The sequence below is a fragment of the Myotis lucifugus genome, unplaced genomic scaffold, assembly GCF_000147115.1.
Source record: "Myotis lucifugus unplaced genomic scaffold, Myoluc2.0 scaffold_306, whole genome shotgun sequence".
Taxonomy (NCBI): Eukaryota; Metazoa; Chordata; class Mammalia; order Chiroptera; family Vespertilionidae; genus Myotis; species Myotis lucifugus.
This window is the reverse complement of record NW_005871354.1, coordinates 593,082-618,338: the sequence shown is the minus strand read 5'-3', so window position 1 is coordinate 618,338 and position 25,257 is coordinate 593,082. Positions and strand designations below refer to the sequence as shown.

At 37.5% G+C, this 25,257-nt stretch overlaps 1 protein-coding gene across 9 annotated transcripts in view; it reads left to right on the top strand.

Moving 5' to 3' along the window:
• The window catches only part of ABI1 (abl interactor 1), a 78,610-nt gene that overhangs the window by 45,751 nt on the left and 7,602 nt on the right, over positions 1-25,257 (top strand). For 3 of the 9 annotated variants that reach the window (XM_023763884.1, XM_023763888.1, XM_023763889.1), the window contains 6 exons: positions 6,331-6,345; positions 7,061-7,161; positions 8,837-8,977; positions 13,336-13,436; positions 18,356-18,532; positions 22,411-22,497. In XM_023763884.1, the coding sequence (XP_023619652.1) occupies positions 6,331-6,345; positions 7,061-7,161; positions 8,837-8,977; positions 13,336-13,436; positions 18,356-18,532; positions 22,411-22,497 (622 nt within the window). The remainder of the gene's footprint in view (positions 1-6,330; positions 6,346-7,060; positions 7,162-8,836; positions 8,978-13,335; positions 13,437-18,355; positions 18,533-22,410; positions 22,498-25,257) is intronic. The other 6 variants (XM_023763890.1, XM_023763886.1, XM_023763885.1 and 3 more) reach the window with 6 other exon arrangements.

The window sequence follows — 25,257 nt, the reverse complement described above, 5'->3', positions numbered from 1 at the left end:
TCTCATCTGAGGCTGTTTTTCACTGATTTTTATTTTTTAAGAGAGAGTGGAAGGGATGGGGTGGGGGGAGAGAAACATCGATGTGAGAGAGACACATTGATTGGTCGCCTCCCACACACACCCCAGTCAGGGCCAGGGATTGAACCTGCAACCCAGGTACATGCCCTTGACTGGGAATCAAACCTACAATCCTTCTGTGTGTGGGCCAAAGCTTTAACCACTGAGTTACACTCGCCAGGGCTCTTGATACTTTTAAAATTCTCTCTTTGTCTTTAACCTTTTGCATTTTAATTATGATGAATCTTGGTATAAGTCTCTTTGGGTTCATCTTGTTTGGGATTCTCTGTGCTTCCTGGAGTTGTATGTCTATTTCCTTCACCATGTTAGGGAAGTTTTCTGTCATTTTTTTAAAATAGGTTTTCAATTCCTTGCTCTTTCTCTTCTCCTTTTAGCACCCCCATGATAAGAATGTTGATATGCTTAAAGTTATCCCAGAGGCTCCTTACATTATCCTTATATTTTTGGATTCTTTTTTTTCTCTTCTGATTGGGTGTTTTTTGCTTCCTTCTATTCCAAATTGCTGTTTTGATTCTTAGCTTCATCTACTCTATTGTTGATTTCCTGTAAATTATTTTCGTTAGTGTATCCTTCATTTCTGCCTGTTTCTTTTCTATGGTTTCCATGTATATTTTTATGCTGATGAAGTCCTCTCTAAGTTTATCTACTCTTCCCCTAGGTTCTTTGACATCCTTATGAGCAATATTTTGAACTCTGCATCTAGTAGATTGCTTGAATCCATTTTGTTTAGTTCTTTTTCTGGAATTTTGTTCTGTTCTTCCATATGAGACATGTTTCTTTGTCTCCTAATTTTTGCAGCCTCACTGTTTTTTTTTTTCTTTCTATGTATTAGGTAGAATTACTATGTCTTCCTGTCTTCCAGTCTAATGTAGCAGGTATTCTGTAGGGTCCAGTGGCACAGCCTCCCTGTTTAGCTGAGCTGGGCACTCTAGGAGTGACCCTTATGTGGGCTTTGGTATACCCTCCTGTTGTTGTTGAGTCTTAATTGCTGTTGACACATCAAGGGGAAGGATTTATTCCAAGGTTGATCGGTTGCAAGGACTGGCTGTCACCATCGTGGAGTATCAGCTATGCAGGGTCCCACCCCACAGAGCAGGATTTCATCAGGTCTTTGGTGTCTGCTGAGTCCACCCCTTGAGTGTGTGGCTCCTGGAGGTGATTGGGTGGTGCTTCAATCTGGTCTGAAGCTGTCCAGTGGGTGTGCTTGTTCTGGGGACTACCCGGAGGTATAGGACAAGGTCAGTCACTATTTGTGTTCTGCCTAGGGCAGCGGTTCTCAACCTGTATGTCGCGACCCCTTTGGGGGTCGAATGACCCTTTCACATGGGTTGCCTAAGACCATCGGAAAACACATATATAATTACATATTGTTTTTGTGATTAATCACTATGCTTGAATTATGTTCAATTTGTAACAATGAAAATACATCCTGCATATCAGATATTTACATTACGATTCATAACAGTAGCAAAATTACAGTTATGAAGTAGCAACGAAAATAATTTTATGGTTGGGGGTCACCACAACATGAGGAACTGTATTAAAGGGTCGCGGCATTAGGAAGGTTGAGAACCACTGGCCTAGGGCCATCCAAAATGAGCTACAAAGCAATCTGCAGATGGCTGGTATTTATGCTGGGCTTTGAGGTGAGGTGCCCAGGAGAGACCAAGCTATGAACAAGCCGGATGCCACTATTGCTGCGCCTGGTACTACTTAGTGAGAGGTGCAGGGCATGCAGAGGCCAGATGCTGCTTGTTTGAGGGATTATTGGAAAGTCTGACACAGGAGCCAAGACTGGCTATTCCTATGTAAAAGCCAGGGAAACAGCTTGGGTGGGCCTGCAAGTTGGGTGGGGTAGAGTGGGGTCTTAGGGCAGGGCATACCCTTTTAGACAGTTGGATGGAGACTTGGATATGTCATTTGTTGGCTTATCAATGGCCTCTGCCAGCACTCCTGTCAGGGAGAAAGCTGCCTCTCCAGCTCTCGCCCTGATGCCATACAGTTCAGTTCCTCTCCGTATGTCCCTGATGCATTTCAGGCTGCTGTCCCAATGCTGGAACTCAGAGTCCAAGTAAGTCTGTGTGTTCCTTTTTAAGAGGAACATCTGGGTCTCCAGTAGCCCTCTATTTTAGCCACAGTGCTTGCTGTTTGTTTGTTTTTAAAGAGAGAGGGAGAGAGGGGGAGGGAGGTAGGGAGGGAGAGAGAGAGAGAGAGAGAGAGAGAGAGAGACACATTGATGTGAGAGCAGAACTTCAAGAAGCTGCCTCATGCATGCCCACCACCAAGGCATGTGCCCTGACTGAGAATTGAAGCAGCAACTTTTTGGTGCATGGTCAGTGTCCAACCAGCTGAGCCACACCAGCCAGGGCTCCTCCCAATTTTTAACCACCACATGTGGTTGTGATACCAGCCTATTCTGAGTATGCACCCCTCCTACCAGTCTCGAAAGTGGTTTCTTCTTTATATCCTTAGTTGTAGGACTTCCCTTCAGCTAGATTTTAGGCGGGTCTGAATGATGATTGTTCTGTAGTTTAGATATAATTTTGATGTGGATATGGGAGGATTCAAGTACCACATTTATCTACTCTGCCATCTTGACAGGAAGCCTTAAAATCTATTTTTGACTGGGGTAATGTGTCTCTCTCACATCATTGTTTCTCTATCTCCCTCTCCTACTCTTTCCCTCTCTCCTTCCCTCCAACTTTCCCTTCCACTCTCTAAAAATCAATGGAAAAAATATACTCAGGTGAGGATTAGAAAAAAAAAAGTTGTTGCTTACTTAATTATTTCTAACACTAGAGGCCCGGTGCACAAAAATTTGTGCACTGGTGGGGGGGGGTGTCCCTCAGCCCCACTTGTGCCCTCTCATAGTCTGGGACCCCTCGGGAGATAACGACCTGCTGGCTTAGGCCCGCTCCAGGGTGGCAGAGGGCAGGCCCAATCCCTAGGTGCAGCCCCTGGTTGGGCTCAGAGCAGGGCCGATTGGGGAGTTGGGGCGCCGCCCCCTGTCATGCACAGAGCAGGGCGGATCGGGAGGTTGCGATGCCACCCCCAGTCACGCTCAGGGTAGGGCCGATTGGAGGGTTGGGGCGCCGCCCCCTGTCACACTCAAGGCAGGGTAGATGGGGAGGTTATGGCGCCACCCCCTGTCACACACAGAGCAGGGCCGATCAGGGAGTTGGGGCGCTGCCCCCTGTCACGCACAGAGCAGGGCCCATCAGGGGGGTTGGGGCTCTGTACCCTGTCACAGAGCAGGGCCGATCAGGGGGTTGGGGAGCTTCCCCCTGTCACGCACAGAGTAGGGCCGATAGGGGAGTTGGGGCACCGCCCCCTGTCACACACAGAGCAGGGCGGATCAGGGAGTTGGGGCGCTGCCCCCTGTCACCCACAGATCAGGGCCGATCAGGGGGTTGGGGCACTCCCCCCTGTCACACTCAGGGCAGGGCCGATTGGGAGGTTGTGGCTCCACCCTGTCACACACAGAGCAAGGCCCATGGGTGGGTTGGGGTGCCGCACCCTGTCACACACAGAGCAGGACTGGTCAGGGGGTTGGGGAGCTCCCTCCTATCAGGCACAGAGCAGGGCTGATCAGGGGGTCGGGGCGCCTTTCCCTGTCACGAACAGAGCAGGGCAGATAGGGAGGTTGTGGCCCCGCCCCCTGTCACACACAGAGCCGCAGGGCGATCAGGGGGCTTGGTGCTGCCCCCTGTCACGCTGCTCCAGGGGCCAGGAGGCCTCGTGCTCCCGCTGATCCCAGTGCTGGGAGGCCTCGAGGCTCCGCTTGACACCGGGGCAGTGAGGCCTTGCTGCTCTGCTGATCCCGGTGCCAGGAGGCCTCGCTGCTCCGCTGATCCCGGTGCCAGGAGGCCTCGTGGCTCCGCTGATTCCAGTGCCGGGAGGCCTTGCGGCTCTGCTGATCCTGGGGCGTGAGGCCTCGCGGCTCCGCTCATCTCGGTGCTGGGTTGCATATTACCCTTTTACTGTATAGGATAGAGGCCTGGTGCACGGTTGGGGGCCGGCTGGTTTGCCCTGAAGGGTGTCCTGGATCAGGGTAGGGGTCCTGCTTGGGTGCCTGGCCAGCCTGGATGAGGGCCGTTTTCAGGCTGGTGGGTGACTGAAGCTCCCAACCTCTCCTTTTTTTCTTTTTTTTTTTATTCTGGGATTTATTTACCTTCTATGGCTGTCACTGGAGCTGAGAGCCGGCTTTAGCTCTGAGGCTCGGCTCCAGCACTGAGACCTCAGCTGCTGAAAGCAGGTATCTGGTTTGTTTGGCTTCTATAATTGAAACACTGTTGCAACTCCAGCTGGCTGAAAGCATGGGGTTTGTTTAGCGTCTATAATTGCAACATTGTTTCTTAGAGTGCAAGCTCAGAGCCCAGCAGCGGCAGGCGGGGAACCTTGGCTTCCTCCTTCACTGGAGCAAGCAAGCCTCCTGTTCACTTCAGCTGCCTGGCTGCTGGCCGCCATCTTGGTTGGCAGTTAATTTGCATATCGCCCTGATTAGCCAATGGGAAGCGTGTCAGAGGTACGGTTAATTACCATGTTTGTCTATTATTAGATAGGATATCTTATATCCAAGGATAATGTTATTCAGCTTTAATTTCTAAATCCAGGTGTATGTACTGGCTAGGTAGAATTCCAGACATTGTTTTCAGATAAAAATGAGCAATATCATTCTAAAGACGGGTACATTCCTCTTTAGGATAATATCCTTAATGTTGTCTTTAGGATCACCTAAAAACTGTTAGATATATATTTAGAACAGCACATATTATGGAAAGAACTTGAAACCCCTAAAATCTATAAAAAGTTAGATTCTACAACATGACAGTGTTCTTAAGTGGCATAGCACTTATAGTGATGCCTTAGGACTGTACACATTATTTCATACTAGAGGCCTAATGCACGAAATTTGTGCAAGGGGCTTGGCCCTCGCAGCCGCGGTGGCTTGCCTTGGCCCTCTCCGTCTTGGCTTCCTCTGGAAGGTCGTTCAGCTGTCTGGTGTAATTATCCTATTATGCTTTTATTATTATAGATTATTCATATATGCACATGTGTTCATATTAATACATATGTATGTGTTATTTGATATGTAGACTAGATGCCCAGTGCACGAAATTTGTGCAAGAGTAGGCTAGCCTTCCCCTGGCTGCCAGCACCGGCTTCATTCTGGCACCTGGGACCTGGGCTTCACTTGCAGCCCCAGCTTCATCCTGAAGGTCGTATGAAAGGACGTCTGGAAGGATGTCCGGTCTAATTAGCATATTACACTTTTATTATTATATACTAGTCATGTTTCATAGAAGTAGCCTTTAAGATCAAAGCAGCTTCGCACGGCCCGTGTAGCTCAGTGGTTGAGTGTCGATCTATTAACTCATGGTTTGATTCCCTGTCAGGGCACATGCCTGGGTTGTGGGCTTTTGTGGGATGTGAGGAGGCAGCTGATCTATGATTCTCTCATTATTGATGCTTCTATGTCTTTCTCCCTCTCTCTTCCTCTCTGAAATAAATAAAAATATATTAAAAAAATAAAGTTAAAAAAAGATCAAAGCAGCTTTTCTTCAGTTTTGAATTCGGGCTAAACTGGTTCAGAAGGTATTGGCCTGCTTAAATTTGGATCCATCAAGTAACAAACAGGAGGGTTTCCAGACTCTATTTCGTAGTTAAAATCTGGCTAAGGTATTAACCTGCATAGTGATTTTGTTTTTAGACTTGGAGGTGTTTCATCATTTTTCTGAATTTGAAGCAACCTGTTATTTTGAATTGTAATATTTTCAGTTTACCACTTTAAAAAATACTATACTATACTACTTTTCAAATAGTGAATACTCATATTTATGCATTTGTTATCCAGCAAAGTCTTAGGTCTTGTACACTGATGTATTAAAGTAGCCTTACATATTATGTGTTATGGTATTTGTTTTCAAATCGAAGTTTATCATCTGTGATTTATTTGGAATAGTTCCATAGGATAAAATACAGAACTAAGAAATTATTGGGTCTGTATGAGATTGGCATAAATAAGTGGTAGTTTCCTTATGAATATATTCTTCTTTTGAAAAATATGTGATACACATGAATATTTCCCAGCTGCTAATGGATATCTTTTTCTTTACAAAATATTTGAAGTAATGGCTGGGTAAAAACTTATTAACAGGAAATGAATAACTGTAAACATAAACCTGTCCTATTAGGTATAACATATTTAGAATTAATTTCTACTTTTTCCCCCCCTTTTTTGCCAACGTAAAGTGGCTAAAAGCCAAGGTAAGAGATACTATTTATCATTTGATACACAGTTTTACCTCTATATTGATAGAGGCTGCAGAGCCACTAAAATTTGAAAACTCTTCCTTCATCTGCCTGCTTTTTCCCCATAGGATTTATATAGATTAAATATACTCAAACTCAATACAAGTAGCTACATTTAGCTTGGATGTGTTAATATATCAAAGATATATTGACATCTGCATTTATATAGGAACATTAATTTTGCTAACATGAATTGCTTTGCTTATTTTTTGATAGTTGCCTTGCTTTTATTGACATAAACAGAAGGTTTCCCAGACATCATATATGACTTTGTTTCTTAGTTTTTAGGATAAAGATGATTTTTTAGATGAATATTTTAGCAAATTGACACTGAGATCTATAGTTTAAATTCATGCACACATTTTTAAAAATTTTAGGAAACTTCATATTTGAATGCAGATAAGTGTGATCTCGGTGAACATATTTAACAATAAAATAATATATAAAATCCAATAATTTCACCTGTATTTTGCCATAGATTGGTATGAATAATAGAAAAAGCCAAGTGCAATTGGTTTCTTGACTTTTTAAAATGTAGAACCAAAGTCTGTTGTTAAAACTGTCTGGGAATCCTTACTTCACATTCTGATATTAAAAATAATAACTTAGTATCAAAACACCAAGAGAACAATTTGATATAAAAATAAAAGCTCTTTTTCCTGCATTATAGCATGGAAATAACCAGCCTGCAAGAACTGGCACACTGTCGAGAACAAATCCTCCTACTCAGAAACCACCAAGTCCTCCCATGTCAGGCCGGGGAACGTTGGGGTAAGAATCCAAGTAAATTTTACAAGAAGATTCATATAGTAAAGGAAAAGATGATTCTATGACTTAAGTAAATGTAGGGGTTCTTGCTATGGACCCCTCAGTGTGACACTACCTTTTACAAATTCATTTTGGTGCTTATTTCCATGAGCAGAATCCAAAATGAATCTACTTGTTTTATAATATTCTCTTCTATGGAAGTCTGTACTAGACAGGTTCTTTTGTATATGTAGAAATGTGCATTATTTATTTATCTTTTTAATTCCTTTAAAAAAAAAAAGAGAGCAATTTGACTTAAGTTTATTTCAAATGAAATGACCAGTGTATTCATTCTATGTGATGCTTTCACAAGTATTTACAATATTTATATTACAGAACTTTGAATAAGTGGTCTATTTTGTATAGTTTAGCTTGGTGACCTGCAGCTTTTCTGTTTCCTCTATTACTTTCTACCTAAGATTTAGAGGCTCTTTACCTGGAATATTTCTAATGGTGCTTGTGCTAGGTAATCTTAGGGCCCTTCATATTTTTTATTTTATTTATTTTTTTAATCTTTATTGTTGAAAGTATTACATAGATTCTCTTTTTTCCCCCGTTAACCTCTTCCAGCCCGCTCCCATCCCTTGCCAGGCCCTCACCACACCATTGTCTGTGTCCACAGGTTTTGCATACTTCTCACCACACCATTGTCTGTGTCCATAGGTTTTGCATACTTCATACTTGAGTAGCTTTGTGAGAAGGCCAGTTGGGGAGCAAAAAAGATAACCATTGGTGGTGTCTTCCTTCTCAGTTCTTTGTGCAATAAAATTTGTGAATATTTGGTAGGACACTTCTGAAAGATTGTTCACCTTAACATAGAAAATAATATATTAGAGCTCTTTTTTTTTTAGTGGAGGGCTGGGAAATAATTATTTCATAGTAATAGGGATCAACAATCAGCCTTTTTTTAATAGACTCTTGGTTTTTATTTTCATTCTGTAAACTCCTTACCCCTGCAAAAAATACATGAAGTTATTAAATAGAAAAGTTAAAATCATTTATTGGAAAATGAATGGTATTACATCTAGAATCAGAATGTGCTATACTTGTCCATTGTCTATAAATTACCATAATGAGGTAGGAATAAATTGCAGAGGAGATATTTAGTTTTCATAATGTACAAGGACAATGGCTTATGGGTGACTGAACTGGGAATAATGTATATGTCAAAGTATGATATTATTGAGCATTTCAGAAATTATAACCATTATATTTAGAAGTAGGATTAATACTTTTAAATTACCCTTTCCTATGTTTTTCCTAAGAAAAGGTAACACATTTTAGTTTTTGTGAAAAGTAACAAAAATTCATTTACTCCAATTAAGAATTTTTTAAAATAACCTTTATTATTAAAAATGTTTTTAAAACTTGTTTTCTAATTCTGGCTGAGTAGCTCACTCAGTTGGTTTGAACGTTGTCCCAATATGCCCAAGTTATGGGTTTGACCTGTCAGGGCATATACAAGAGGCAACCAATGCATAAATAACAGGTTGATGTTTTTTCCTTTCTCTCTCATCAATAAATTAAAAAAACACACAATAAAACACTTGTCTTCTACTTGGTTACAAAGGGACAATCACATTTGGGGGGAAATGCCATTTTATCTTATTCATTATTCCTTTCTTTGACACTTCTTTAGACGGAATACGCCTTATAAAACCCTGGAACCTGTTAAACCTCCAACAGTTCCTAATGACTACATGACCAGTCCGGCTAGGCTTGGAAGTCAGCATAGCCCAGGCAGGACAGCTTCTTTAAACCAGAGACCGAGGACACACAGGTAATCCTTCAGGTTGAGCCTTTGACCATTTGCAAGTTGGGATTATTAACTGGTCACAAACCCTATACAGTTGCTGAGTAAAGTACTATACTGTTAACACAGAGTATAAAAGTTGAGGTAATAATATTGTATAAGTTTCTGTTATAGCTTCTGGTTTTTTTTAGATTTTTAAATATATATTTATACTATAAGCAGATCGCTACTATTTCTTCCTTTTGACAGAGGTACAGATATGTATTTGGACATAAGCTAACGAATGTTTTTTAAAACAGTCTTTTAAAAAAGGTTAAGGTAACTGCTCTTAAGAATAGGGTGTCCCAAAACAATGAAAATGTATACAAACTTAACAGCTGATAGCTCCATTGATGTTTATTTCTTTTCAGATTTAACCTTTTGGAATTAATATTATTCAAAATGTGTGTACATTTTTCGAGGGCATTCTGTATTTTGGGATAATAGGTTAAATATCAGGAATTATACAATGTGATTTAAGCTTTAAGAGGTTGGAAAAAGGAAGACCTAGCTTAGATCCGAGAAAGAATTAATAGAGTTGGTATACTCTAGAGCAGCGGTTGCCAACCGGTGGTCCGTGAAGTCCGAAAGGTTGGTGACTGCTGGTTTAAGGAAACCTTTGGAGCAGGTTGGCGATCACTGCTCTAGAATATGTTATTGTATCTACTGTTTTTTAAAATTTCTAGAAATCAACTGCCCAGTGGGTTTTTAAAAACTTGGTTTGGGAACATAACATAAATTTAGAAAAGTATTATTAAGTATGTAACTTAATGGGTTAAGACAATTTGAAAACATTGGTGTAACCATCACCCAAGTCAGAAAATGGAACATTACCAACAATTCAAAAGTCCCCCTTAGACCCTTTCCTAACTATCACCTCTACCTTCTCCCCCCAGAAGTAGCCACTCCATTTTTGGGCACTTTATAAAGCCAGACAGATACATTGTATAGTTTACTTTATTTTATTCTTTAATTTTACCTCCCACTTAACTTGGGGAAGAACCTCTCCTTACCTTGACTTTTGGGTTGGTGTATTAGAGGTAAAACTTAGCAGAATTGCCCAGCCAGCATGGCTCAGTGGTTGAGCGTTGACCTATGAACCAGGAGATTGCGGTTCGATTCCTGTTTGGGGCACATCCCTGGGTTGGGGGTTCAGTTCCCATTGTGGGGCATGCGGGAGGCAGCCAATCAATAGTTCTCTCTCGTCATTGATGTTTCTGTCTCTCTCCCTCTCCCTTCCTCTCTGAAATCAGTAATAATAATTTAAAAAACTTAGCAGAATCATTTTTTTGGGTTTCAACTAAAGAGGGTATCTGGCTCTTAGATTCTGTGTAATTGACATTTGTTGTTATTGCTGCTGTTAGTAAATAAACGTTTACATTGGTATATGCAGTTACTATATCAGGTCAAGTTCAGTGAGTACCACAAGTGTTCTTTTTTATGTTTGTTATTGAATTTATATTAAAACATGGTTTTTCTCTATCGTTTAGTTATATTAAGCAACCAGTTTTTAAGAGTTACTTCATTAGATGCGAGGGATATACCAATATGATATAGTTTTTTTTCAGAAGCGCATTCTGTTAAAACAGGGATCAACAAACTTTTATAAAGGGCCAGATTGTCAATATTTCTGGGATTTGTCTCCATTACAGTTACATAGCTCCCCATTGTAGTATGAATGCAGTCATGGATAGCATGTAAATGTTCGAGTGAGCATGCATTCCAATAATATTTTATATATTGTAGTGAAATCTGCCTTTCATGTAATTTTAATGTGTTATATTCGTCTTTTGATTTTTTTTTCAGCTACTGAAAAATGTAAAAAACGTTCTTAGCTCATAGGTCATAAAAATCAGATCATGAGTCAGGTTTGGCTTATGTGCTGTAATTTGCCAACCCCCATGTTAGAAAAAAGCCAGTAATTGTAGAAGAGAATAATTAGTGGGGAAATATTCATGTCTGTGATGTATTGGTGTTACAAAGCAGTGTACCTGGCTTGGAGTTAAGGGAGTTCTTCACATTGAAGCTATTTTTGTAATAGAAATGCTTTCTTTGTTTTTCTTTCATTAACATGTACTGATGTAATTATAGAATGATCACATTGGAGAAAAACATTTTTTATCTAGGCAGTACAAGTCTGCCCTGTTGATTTTTTTGGGGGCCTATTAGGCGAATGATGTTGGTTTTAAAATATAATACGGAGCCTAAGACTACAAATGCACATATGTACATTTGCATACATGTACATACACACATTGCTTACTAAAAATGATTATATAGTGTGAGGTCTTATACCTAAAGGGATAGTAAATCTATAGGAATTCGAAAAGTAGGGAATTGGTTAAAGTTGAACAGTAATGACTATTCTAGAATGCCTCACACTGAAACCTCACTGCTGCCTTTTTTGTTGTTTTGCTCATTTTCCAGAAAATACTCTATTTTAGCACCATTCTTTGAGATGAGAGATTTTTATACTATTTCCAGACTAAAATTGGTTAAACTTTTAATTCCCATAGCATCTGTACATTTTTTAAAAAAGAATAGTTTATTGATTTCTTTTTTAGAAAGAGAGGGAGAGGGAGGTGAAATATCAATCAGCTGCCTCCTGCACACCGCCTTCTGGGGATTGAGCCTGAAACCCAGGCATGTGCCCTGACCCAGAATCCAACTGGCAACCCTTTGGTGTACAGGATGACACCCAGCCAACTGAGCTATATCGGCCAGAGCAGCATCTTGTTCATTTTCTTTTGTGGCATCTGTCACACTGTTTGTTTATTTTTCAATTGATTTCAGGGAGAGGAAGAGAGAGATAGAAACATCAATGATGAGAGAGATACATTGATTGGCTGCTTCCTGCACGCCCACTACCAGAGATTGAGCCCGCAACCTGGGTATTTGCGCTGACCGGGAATCAGAATTTGAACTCCTGGTTCATAGGTCGATGCTCAACCACTGAACCAAATCAGCCAGGCTTTCACACTGTTTTTTAATGTCTATTTTTTCATTCTTTACTGTGAGCTCCATGACACCATGGTTCATGTCTGCCTTATTTACTACTATTCATAGCAGGTTTTAAATAAATCCTTGTTGGCTTATTGTATATAAGATTTTCATTTCTCAATACGATGATCTCTTCTGATAGTTCTGAGTACTATGTTAAGGTTATATTGGTTTCGAATAGATTGAGTAGAGTGAAACACAAGAATCACAGTGGTTAGAATGTCAGTCCACATAGTGAAGGGTCTTGGGTTCGATTTCCAGTCAAGGGCATGTACCTGGGTTGCAGGCTCAATTCCAGGCCCTATTCAAGGTGAGTGTGGGAGGCAACCAATCATTATCTCTTTCACATCTCTCTCTCTTGCCCCTCCCCTGTCTTTCCTTCCCCTTTTCCCTCCCTCCTCTTTCTCCTCTCTCCCTCCCTCTCTTCTACTCTTTATAAAAATCAGTGGAAAGAATATCCTTGGGTGAGGATTAACAACAAAATTTTGTATTGAACAGTTTCTAAAATTTTTTTTACATATCTATATATATAAAAGCCTAAGCAACCATTACGACTGAATGACCGGAACAACCGGATGATGAGTCGCTATGACATGCACTGGCTGCCCCCTGGTGGTCAGTGCGCTCCCATAGCCAACCACCCGTGGTACCCTCCCCCTGGCTAGCCAACCTCCTGCAGTACCTCCCGTCCTCCCTCCCTCCCCCGCCAGCTGGCCCCCATCGGCCCCTGGTGCTAAACCATTCCTAAACTACCTGCTTCTGGGTCAGGGTTTCATACATAGCAGAGCAGCTCCTTCACTGCAATCTATTGAAAGTCAACCCTCGACACAAGGGTTTGTCTCACTCCCATCCTCTCCCTTCCTTGGGGGCCACCGGCCTGCTATGGTGGTGGTGTGGCGGCAAGGGGGCCAGTCAGGGAACCGTGCGGTGGCGGGGTGCCGATAACGGTGGCATCGGCGGCATCCGTTCCTTCCGCACCTGGCCTGGCAACTGTTGTCTCCTCTCCCTTCAGGCCCTGGACTGGGATGGGGAACTGGGGGTGGGTGGTGGTGGGCGTGGCCCCTTTCCCAGGGGCGCCCAGGGCTGGCTCCCACCTTGGGGCCAGCGGCCAGCCTCCTGTGGTCCCTCCCCTGGCAGGCCCTGATCCACCTGGCCCCAATGGGCACAGTCCCTATCGGCCCTGATTGCCGGTCAGGCCTAGGGACCCCAGCCGTGCATGAATTTGTGCACCGAGCCTCTAGTATATCATAAAAGGGAGTAGTTAGTGGCTTTGAATTGATTATTATTATTTTGGGCAGTTAAATCACTAGAATTCCTTTTTTCACTATTTTTTCTTTTCTTTCCAGTGGAAGTAGTGGGGGAAGTGGAAGTCGAGAGAACAGTGGAAGCAGCAGTATTGGCATTCCCATTGCCGTGCCTACACCTTCACCACCCACTATTGGATCAGGTATATTATTTATTAATCTATTTTAATATGTGGTAGTACTTATGAGCTTGGTTATGGAAGCCTGAAATAATTTAGTTATATTAGATCAAATTATTTATTTGTGTGATTATTGCTAGAACATAAACACAACAAATTTAAGAACATTTTTGGATTAGTTTTTACACAATCTTAAGTGTGTTTTGTTGTCTGTTTTACCAGCTTTTTCTTCTTACATATAAAGCATATTGGACAGCTTTATTAAATAACTTTTTGGCCATTCTGCTTTAAAAAGAGTTGCCGTGGGCATAGTCAAGAAAGTTTATTATTTGAAGAAAAAGCTAATATTCTTGTTTCTCCAACCAAAGGATTAGTGACTATATTGTGAATTATGTATCAGTAAGTTTTGATGTTGCCTTTTAGGCTAGTATCTCAACTTGTGTTAATTTATTTTGTGACTTTACTATATTTATGTATGATATTCAACATACTTATTTCAGTAAAATACCATGAGTAATAAATGGGATTAAAAAAGGAAAAGTTCTTTTACTTTTTAGATTACATAAATGTTTAAGAAATTATTGCAAAGCATTAAATTAGTCCCTTGATTTTTTAGTCGATGAAATGAAGACTTTGTAGGAAAATTCTTATTTATTTGAATATGCTTTACATATGGGAGTGTGTGTCTCTCTTTTTTTCTTCTTACCCAAACATTTTACTTTCTTACTGTTTCAGAATGTTTAGTTCTCTTTCTTGTACTCTGACCTGCATTATAAACTATCTTATTAGAAAACGTTTCTGTCCCTCCTCCTCCTGGAGCTCCAGCCCACCTCTTCTCCCAGTGAGCACTGTGCTAGGTGAGACTGCACAGCCATTGGAGCGATTTAACTTAACTCTGCATAATTCATAACAAACTCCTCTGTTAGACTACTAGCCTTTAAAGTTATTAGGTTATAAGTGGTAATGCAAAGGTTAAAGTGTTAAATCTAATTTGCACTAATTTCTTCTGGTGAAAGGCCTCTGAAGTTACATACAAAACAAATATAAAATAACTCTCTGTAATATAAAATGTTTCTATGCTTAGCTTATATCCAATTTATGTGGTTTGTATTTGTTGTTTGTTTAGATTTTTCTAGAGAAATTATAGCAGTGATTGTTCAAAACCATTTTTTAAATTAGTAATGTAATCTTTAAAAAATGAAACTTTATTTGGAACTCCCTGGTATATACAACAGTCAAAGTACTAGAGTGAAGGTGGAGGACAGGAGGAAGAAAAATGAAAAGAAATAGATGTATGGGATAGGGTGCTCGATACTTTCCTGTGAATCACAATTTGAAAAATACTGATATAGTCCAGTACTTAAGGCATCTGAGGATGCCATGAAACATTTTTTTTTCAGTAAAATACATTTAAATTGTTCCCAATTTGAGGGTGACTAGATAGAGCATATAAGGAATTCCATATATAGACTCCATATAAAACCAATAGGCCTAGAAATACACATTATCAGTAATCTGGGTAGAAATGTATAATGACGTGTTTCAAATAATGAGAGCTATGTTTCATATTGTGAAATAAAGCCATCTAGTAGCATCTTTCAAAACATTTGCACTTGTACTCAAAGGAAAAGGGGCAACAGGAGGTAATATGAAGATCCCAATAGAAACTGTTTACAGAAAGTTTGTATGAAAAAAAAATTCCCTCAACCTGATTGATAATCAAGAAAATGAAAATTAAAACCACAGTGACATACTGTTTCTTATCTACCAGGTAGTTAAAAATGAATAAGTCCCCTAGTACCAAATGTTGGTGACGATGTGCAGTAACAAGAAAAAGTACATTGCTGGTCAGAATTTATTAGTTGATACACTCACTGGGGAAAGTAGTTTGTTAGCTAGTCAAGTTGAACGGGTTTTTACCTTAGATTTATCAATTTCATTTCATATTTACTCTAGAGTATTGGTTCTCAAAATATGATTATGGAACTTCTGAGAGTTGCCAAGATTCTTTCATGGAGTTTTTGAGGTCAGAACTATATTCATAAGATTTATTTGCCTTTTTCATTCTCATTCTGGTACTGTGGACTTTTCCAGAGGCTAGATAACATATGATAAAATCATTACTTTGACAGCTAACGGAATGTGTATTTGTGTATTCATGTGTTTAAAGATATATCAGTTTTAATTTCTATTACTTTTATTATAACCCACCACAACCAAGCTTTTTGAGGTTCTTTAATTTTATTTTATTTTTTATTTATTTATTTTTTAAAAATATATTTTATTGTTTGTTGTTTTTTTTTTACAGAGAGGAAGGGAGAGGGATAGAGAGCTAGAAACATCGATGAGAGAGAAACATCTATCAGCTGCCTCCTGCACACCCCCTACTGGGGATGTGCCCGCAGCCAAGGTATATGCCGGTGACCGGAATCGAACCTGGGACCCTTCAATCCACAGGCCGACGCTCTATCCACTGAGCCAAACCAATTAGGGCTAATTTTAAAGAATGAAGCCTAAGACCATGAAGTTTAAAACCACTGTCCTAGAGCAGTGGCTTTCAGAGTGTGACACCCAGAATAACAGCATCATCACTGGGGAAATTTGTTAGAAATGTGAATTTTCAGGTCCCATGTAGACTTACTTAGTCAGAAACTCTGAGGACTGGAGCCCAGCAATCTGTATTATAACAAGCTTTCAGGGTGCAATTCTGATCAGTGCTCAAGTTTGAGAACCACTGTTCTAGAAAAATTCAAGAACCATATTTAGGAATGCTCATAGTAGCAATATTAAGAATAGCAAAACTCTGGATGTAACCAAAATGTCTAGTAATAGAATGGATAAATTGTGGGATGTTTACATGTGAATGTAGCTATAAGAGTTAATATATTGATATACTTATCAACATGGGTGAATTTTAAAAAATATCAAAGGAAAAGAGCAAGCCAACAGAATACATAATTGTTTTATTATAAATATTTATAAATTTGCAAAATATCTGTATATTGTTTAAGATTCTATATCTGAGATTTTTTTTAAGCTATATATAGTAAAGAAATAGAATGTTTAACACATACCCTTTTGTTTTTTTTTTGTTTTTTTGTTTTTTTGTTTTTTTTAAAATATATTTTATTGATTTTTTACAGAGAGGAAGGGAGAGAGATAGAGAGTCAGAAACATCGATGAGAGAGAAACATCGATCAGCCGCCTCCTGCACATCTCCTACTGGGGATGTGCCTGCAACCCAGGTACATGCCCCCGACCGGAATCGAACCCGGGACCCTTCAGTCCGCAGGCCGATGCCCTATCCACTGAGCCAAACCGGTTTCGGCAACACATACCCTTTTGGAGTTGTGGATCCAGAGGGGGCATACAGGAAACTCCAGTGATACTAGTAATATTCTATTTCTTGAAGCAGGGTATTTATCTTATTTTATTAAAAAAAATTATATATGTATTTATAAAATAGTTATATATAATCATTACAAATATTATATAACATTAGCATATAACCGTTTGCATTTATGTATATGTATAATTTATATAACACACACACACACACACACACACACCCTTTCGTATTATGGTTTATTTTATAATAAAATATTAAAATAGATTTTAAAATAGGCATAGTTTGGAACTGCTGAATAAGTTGGTTTTGGGTTTTAAATCACCAAGAAAAACAACTTGGATTTCATACATTTTTATACAGGTAGAGAAATATAAAAATCATTATAGTGAGAATTGTATTAAAAGTAGCTTTAGGCTTACTTCTTAGCTTTCTAGAAAACCTAGCTGTCCAGGGTTACTCATGAAAAGCTTTTAAATCGACTATTATTTTAAAAATGTGTTTCTGTTTTGAAAATGACCATGTGGATGATTCAAATAATTAGTGACTGCCTATGGCTTGGGAGTTCCAAAATGTTAAATATTAGCACTTTTAATGAACAACCTCTGCTGAACAGTTTTATCTAATAATTTTTATCACCTCTAGGGGAGGTTAAATTAGACAACTGAATGAAAATAAACTAGGATGCTGTTTTTTTTACATAGTCATGGTTAGATGTTTAGGTCAGGCAAAAAAATAATACTGTTAATCCCAAAGTAACCTTTGGAAAGTATAGTTAACTTTAGAGGCTTTGAACTTTATTAACCTTTTAAGTATTAAACTTTTGAAATGTTGGTCAAGATGACTGAATAAAATATTAAGCATTATTAATACTTTAGTAAGTTTAGATATGCATGATAATTTTATACAAAAGATTGATTTGAGTATAGTATGGAGAAAAAGACCTCCAAGTATGGAGAAAGAGAATGGATTTCTATAAGAGCTTTGAAACTAGAAGTTGTACTTCTCTTAAAAATGATTTTACTATAATATGTATTGATAACTGCTGATACAATAAACATTCAAATTTTAGTACAATCTGTGGAAAATATGCTGAACTCTTTAAATTTTATAATTAAACCTGGATTTGGCTGGATAGAATCTTACACAGTTTTTTTGAAGATTTGGCAATGGAAAGGAAGAAGTTTGTAAATCAAATATTAATGCATTCACATTTAAAAGCTGACGCTTTCCACTTCAGACTATCCTTTGGTACTTATTTTGTTAGAGAGACACAATTTACATATAAAATCTGTGTGTTCTAAAATAATACAGTAAAAATTTATACATAATATTAGCAAAATATTTGGGATTATGCTAAATTAAATGGCTTAAGAATGTAACTTTATTTACTTTTGCAGCTTCCCCACTATCTGTTTTTCCTTCTTCAGAGATGGAGCTATTTGTGTTTTATCTTTACTTTTCTCTTTATTTTTGCTGTGGGCCTTAAAACTAATAAATACTTCTTACTGTGAGTCTCCCTCTCTTTGTTCTGCTATTGGAGGTGATATGCAGTGCTCAAATTCTTTGTTGGTTGCCTTTGACTAATGCTTTTCAGCGGCCCCGGGCTCAGCTCCTGGTTCCCAGTATGGCACAATGACCAGGCAGATTTCTCGACACAACTCTACCACTTCCTCGACATCTTCTGGTGGATACAGACGAACTCCCTCTGTGACTGCTCAATTTTCTGCTCAGCCTCATGTTAATGGAGGTCCACTTTATTCTCAGAATTCAAGTAAGCTTGTGCTTTGCAGGCGTACAGCACCATTGAGCTCCTTTAGAGGGAAATTATTTGAAATTGTTATTTTGCTAGTGATAGACAACAATTGAAACCATGCCACTTTATATTTATTTAGTTGTTTCTTCAATCATACTATTTAAAAAATAATTTACCACTTTCGCTCAAATAATTCAGGTTTACTGTACTTTATACTAAAATTTAACTGATGCTTTAAAATGATATTTTTATTACTATAAATAGAACTAGAGAAGAAAAACTGAAATTAATTAAATTGAATTTATTTTTATTGGCATATTTGAGGCTGTTCAATAACAAAAGAATTTAAAACATTGTGACTATTTTTCTTTAAAATAACATAAAATTGCTGGCTATCACTTTTAAGCTTCCTAAACTATACTGAAATGAATTCAAAACCATTTAAAAAAGTTAGTGATGTTTGCTTATTATGTCTCTGAATAAGTTAACAGTGGGGAGGATTTTTAAAAAGTTTCTTCTTCTTCACCTTGAATTGCACATCTCAACACTAACTGCAGTCAATGTTTAAAAGCTGATAAGATTAGAAAACCGTTTGGGCATATAATGTCAGGAAGTTTGAATTGCTTGTGGTGGTTATTAATTTCACTTTCCATATCAAGATGCTTAATCCAAAAAGGAAAAACAGATCTGAAATGAGCCTATTGTCCAGTATTTGTTATTGGCTCGAAGGGTGATCACTGGGACTAGACTGAAACACACTTTCCCTATAAGCTTTTGTAACTACTTTCTAGAACTGCATGTTTTATTGTTGAGAAAACACTGAGTAAAATCGGTAGTTACAGAATAGTCATGGGGGGATGTGAAGCAGATAGAGAATATAGTCAATAATATTGTAATAACTATATATGGTGTTAGATGGGTACTAGATTTATTGGGGTGATAACTTCATAAGTTATATAAATATCTAATGTGGTTGTAAACCTAAAACTCATTTAATATTGTATGTCAACTGTAATATAAGAATAAAAAAGTATTAAAAGAAAATTAAAAAACACTGAATACTCCATGTTAACATAGGAAGTTGGTTTAAGTTCTTTTTATTTATAGTGCATGTTCTGAACATGTTTTTTAAAAAATATTTTTTTATTGATTTCAGAGAGGAAGGAGAGGGAAAGATAGAAACCTCAATAATGAGAGAGAATCATTGATCAGCTACCTCCTGCACACCCCCTAATGGGGATCGAGCCTGCAACCCAGGCATGTGCCCTTGACCGGAATCAGACCCGGGACCCTTCAGTCCACAGGCAACACTCTATCCATGGAGCCAAACCAGCTAGAGCCTGAACATGTATTTTAAAGCAGAGCTGGGGAAAGTTACATTATTGGTGTTTTTTTTGTTTGTTTAATTTTTAGAGTTAAAGATTAATTGTATTATAGCAAAAAAAATTCTCATATGAATTGAAGACCACTTTAGCAAAAATGTCAGAATTCATAGGTAATCCTAAAATTTATAGTTTTTTTTCTAGACTAACATTTTCATCTAAACGCTAAAAAACTTTATCAGTTAGAATTTTACCTTATAGTTTCCCTGGTCTCCTTTGGTAGTGAAAGGTACCTAGCGTCTGAATATTCTACAGATTATCTGATTATTAACCTCACTAGTTTTATAAACTTCTTTCATTTTACACTGCACTTTTAGATCCTATCTTTATGTTTATTTTTTTCTTTTCCTCAGTTGGACATTTAAATTTACTCTGCAAATAGAGTTTTTGGTGACTTCACATAATACACGTTTGTGTAGTTTTATTTAGCAGTACTTGGGTGGGTTATTTGCAGACAAGACATTTTTATTACTGAATGTCTATCTTTTGGATATTGTAAAGTAAGTTTAGCTTCAAATTTTAAAGATATTATTATGTCTTGTCAAATTAATCATCCTTTAGTCTGAATTACTGTTGGTGTTGTAATAGTAGATGTGAATGTTTTTAGTGTTTTGATGTGCATATTTCCTCTTCTTTCTAAATGTGATGGTAATTATTAGTATCTTCACAGCAAAGCTTTTCTTTTTCTTGACATACTAACCAGCATGGCTAGTTACTAAGGGTTGTTTCTAGAAAAAAGTAAAACACCTGAAAAATATGTGGGAGTTTTTAAAAATAAAAAACTATAACATTTTATTCATTGAAGAGCCTTCTATATACAAAGTATCAGATGGAACAAGGCCAAGTCAGTGAATTAAATGCTAGTTTAGCCACACAATGAATATTAATTGCTTTAAATTATTGCTTCTTTAAACACTGAACCTCTCAAATTTTTACACTCACCAACAAAATTTTTAACTTGAATTAATTGAAGTAACTTTTTGATTACATGATCTTTGGGAACCAATGAATTGTTTTTCTCTGTCAATTTAGTGTCACTTGTTGTGACTACCAGTAAACTGAGTTTTGTTATCCATTCCTATTGACCTTTTTGAGCAATCTTTGGCAATTACTGTCTTGTTATGAGACAAAATGGTAAAAGTATGTATATTTCCTTTTAGTTTGCTAATTTTTAATACATTTGCTGCCCACATGAACATTTGGTATTTATTTCTTGTAAATTATGTCCTCTCTAGAAAGAAGTTGGAATATTTTTCCAGCTGCTAATGATTTGTTAGAAATTACCTAAATGCAAATAATTGCCTATTTTAAAGTATTATTAGACCAGATTTTCTTTATCAGAACAGTGATAAAAAGAAAGAAGGTCACTTTTGAGAGATATTTTATTCTTTGAAACTCAGCAAACAGCATGGGATATAGTAAATTTAGGAGTAATGTCTTTAAAAACGTCAACTTGCCGAAACCGGTTTGGCTCAGTGGATAGAGCGTCGGCCTGTGGACTGAAAGGTCCCAGGTTCGATTCCGATCAAGGGCATGTACCTGGGTTGCGGGCACATCCCCAGTAGGAGATGTGCAGGAGGCAGCTGATCGATGTTTCTCTCTCATCGATGTTTCTAACTCTCTATCTCTCTCCCTTCCTCTCTGTAAAAAATCAATAAAATATATTTAAAAAAAATAAAAATAAAAACGTCAACTTAAAGGGTAATATAACCTTATTTTACAAACAAGGGTTTTTCCTGGAGAGCTATGTGTAAATTTATATATAAAATAATTTTTTAAAGGAAAACTGTGATTGATATAGTTACTTATATATGATCTAAACAGCTGTTTCATAGCACATTTGGTTTCTAATATACAACATTACCCTAAAGCTAGAACAGCCTGTTAGGTTATAGAAATATGGCAAAGATACAATATCCTAGAAACTGCTATCAGTATTTCACTGTTAACTTTTTTTTTAGTCTTTTTAAAAAAGTATATTTTTTATTGATTTCAGATAGGAAGGGAGAGGGAGAGAGAGAAACAATGATGAGAATCATTGATTGGCTGCCTCCTGCACGCCCCCTACTGGGGATGGAGCCGGCAACCCGGGCATGTGCCCTCAACTGGAATCGAACCAGGGACCCTTCAGTCCGCAGGCCGATGCTCTATCCACTGAGCAAAACCAGCTAGGGCTAAAGTCTTTTCTTAGAACTTGAGGTTTTCATTGCATGAAAGTGAATGTGAGGGTAAATTTAAATCTCTCCCAAACAATATAATTAGGATTAAGTTAGAAGTATTTTTTTTCAATAAAATTAACCAATTGGCTAAACACAACTCAGCTTTAGATTTTCTAGTGTGTAATCAACTTGAAGGTTCTGCAGGTTTTTGTTTTGTTTTTGTTTTGTTTTGTTTCATTTGCAAACTGTTCTTTGCATACTTATGTTTGTGGTCCTTGTAACTGACTTCTGCTTTTTGTTTCCTTTTCTTTCCTTTACCTGTTTTACTTCCCCCATACTGTGTTGTTGCTATCAGTTTCTATTGCTCCACCCCCTCCCCCTATGCCTCAGTTGACTCCACAGATACCTCTCACAGGCTTCGTGGCCAGGGTGCAGGAAAACAGTAAGTTTGGAAAAACTGAGCTGTCAAAGGGTAGAGGCTGTCTCCTTATAGCATGCATGGCTGATGAGTCATCATTTTCCTTACTTTTACTGAGAAGCTAATCTTATCTGAAAATAGGTGCAGCTATGTTATTGAAACTGAAGAGCACGATCTTTAGTTTTTTCTCTTGTGTGCATGATTACTGACCTATATAAATTTCAAAATTGCAACTTTCTTATGTATTCATATGATCTAAAACATGAAATCTGATCTTTGCAGATTCTTAAGGAAAGTATAATCAAACACAAAGGAAACTACTAGCTTCCAATAATTATTATAAGAATTAGAAGACATTTGGCATTCAAATTCATCTATAGATTGTTTTGTGAGATTTTGTTTATTACATAATTGGGACAGGACTGTTGTTTTTTTCTTTAGTTACAAAAAATATTTTGGAGACTTTGTAGCTTTCCTTAGATTTTGATACATGAGTAATTTTTAATCTATATAAAGATTCATTGTTAGAATAAGAATGAATATGCAGGAATAAGTAAATTACATTCACGATATGTATTCATTTGAGTGATTGTCATTATAGAGCCCTCTTCATGTTTTGGCTAGCTACATGCAGGCCCATGAGGATTATTTATGAATATACAAATCTGTCATCTTTTTTTTAGGGCTTCTTTGAAGGAAGGTCAGGGAGTTTTGAAAATTCTTTTAAATATAGGGATTTAATTAGGGTAGATAGTTTATATTGCTGATTATTTTAAGGTTTTGGAAGATGTGTAATCATAGTCACAGGATCATAGTGAATGTTACTTGACAAAATGAAGAATACCACTATCACAAATTTTATTAGGCCAAAATAGCTATTGAGATTAAGATGGTAAGGTGGTCAAGTAGTAATTTACTTTATTTGGGACCATCACCATCCAAATAAATCTCAGAATGTTGTGAACAAATGTGTAACCCATTTGATCAACTAGTCTTCTAAGATAATACATTGTGGCAAATTTCATTGTTCAGCTTGTGCTGACCCTTTTGTGTTATTCTACCTATTTCCTCCATTCCTCCAGTCAAATATTTGTGGATTTAGTGTTATGTGTTAGTCTTTGGGAAGAATACAAATAGTTTAAGACAGAGTCCTTACCTGTAAGAAATGTATGATTTAATGGATATTTTATAAAACATTGTAGTTTCAAAATATTGAAATTTCTGAGTGCAAATCAACTTTGAAATCTGTGTTTAAATATATATAAATAAGTGAATCTTATTTTTAATAATAAGTGAATAAGAGTAAATTGCTGGTCTTTAATGCTGTAAGAGTTTAAAAATGAAGCCAGTTAAACTTTTTGAACTGCCTTACAGCCAAGAATTTTTAGAAACTATTTAAAAATAACCATAATGAACTTCCATTTAGTGTGACCGAAGCTCTTTGGTAACTTTAAATAGAAATTCAGAATTAATGTGCATTATTCTAGGTATGCCTGGCCTTTGCTAAAGAGGCCCATGGTACTAGTTTAGTTCTTCCACCAAACAGATGAACTTGAGCCAGTCATTGTCCTTGTGCTGCAGAATGCCCAACTTTATTTGTCATCTGTTTTCTTTGAAAGCATGCTAGGAAGATTGGTGAGAAACTGTATCATCAGTATCTTAAATTTATTTATTTGTTTATTTAAATTCAGTCCTCACCTGAGGATATTTTTTCCCTTGATCGTTAGAGAGTGGAATGGAAGGGGGAGGAGAAGGGGAGAGAGAGAGAAAGGAAACATCTATGTAAGAGAGACACATTGATTGGTTGCCTCCCACAATAGTAATAGAAAGATTTAAGGGTTATTTGTGGGCAAAAGTAAAATAGATCCAAGCATTCAGTGGAAAAATAAGTTATAAACATAACAGAATGAGCGTTATCGCACAAGGCTTATTTTCTAGTAGCCTTTTTCATTCCTCAACAGGATAAAATAGAAATTCACAGCATTGAAGTGGAAATGGGGCTATTAAATCTGCACATGTTTTAAATCTTGAGCCCTTGTTATATTCTCAGCACTTTATTCCAAATAGGGTGGAGTAAACTTTAAAACCTGTATTAAGATAGATTATGACTTTTTTGATCATATAAAAATAGCCTTAGAAATTGGCATTTAAGTTAGTATATTGGTATTCTGAATTTCTTCCCTGTAGCTATTATATAATTCCTGTGTTAATTTGTATCAAAACATTTTCATGTCTTTAACTTTTAAAGAAATGTGTGCATAAGAAATTTAAATTAAGAATTAGTTGTGTTCCAGTTTTGAATTCCTTAATGTTGGGAGCATTTGTTACCTGGTGTCATAATAGTTCAGTGAACACAGTTCTAGCCTCTACATTTTACCATTTATACTTTTGATTATTTAAATTACACGCACATACTACAACCATCTAGAATTGGAGGTGTGAGTTGGTTTTATTGTTTTGCATGATATAAGGTACTTTCTGTGTATTTTTTTTTAATTATTACCACAAAACTTTACTTTTAAAATCTTTGTTTGGATGTATTCTTAGAATAGATCTTTAGGATCTTGTCCTCCCCTCATCTATGTTATGTTTTACTAGCAATAAGGCAAAAATCTTAGCTTGCTTTCTACATTTAAAAAGTTGATTATGAGTACAAACATGTTAAAAAATACTCTAAGACATTTTCTACTAGTTGGGGATTTTTTAATTTAATTTTTTCTTGTTAAAATTTACATGAAAGAATAGAAAACATATACATAGAAGCATACCTAATACCACCGACTT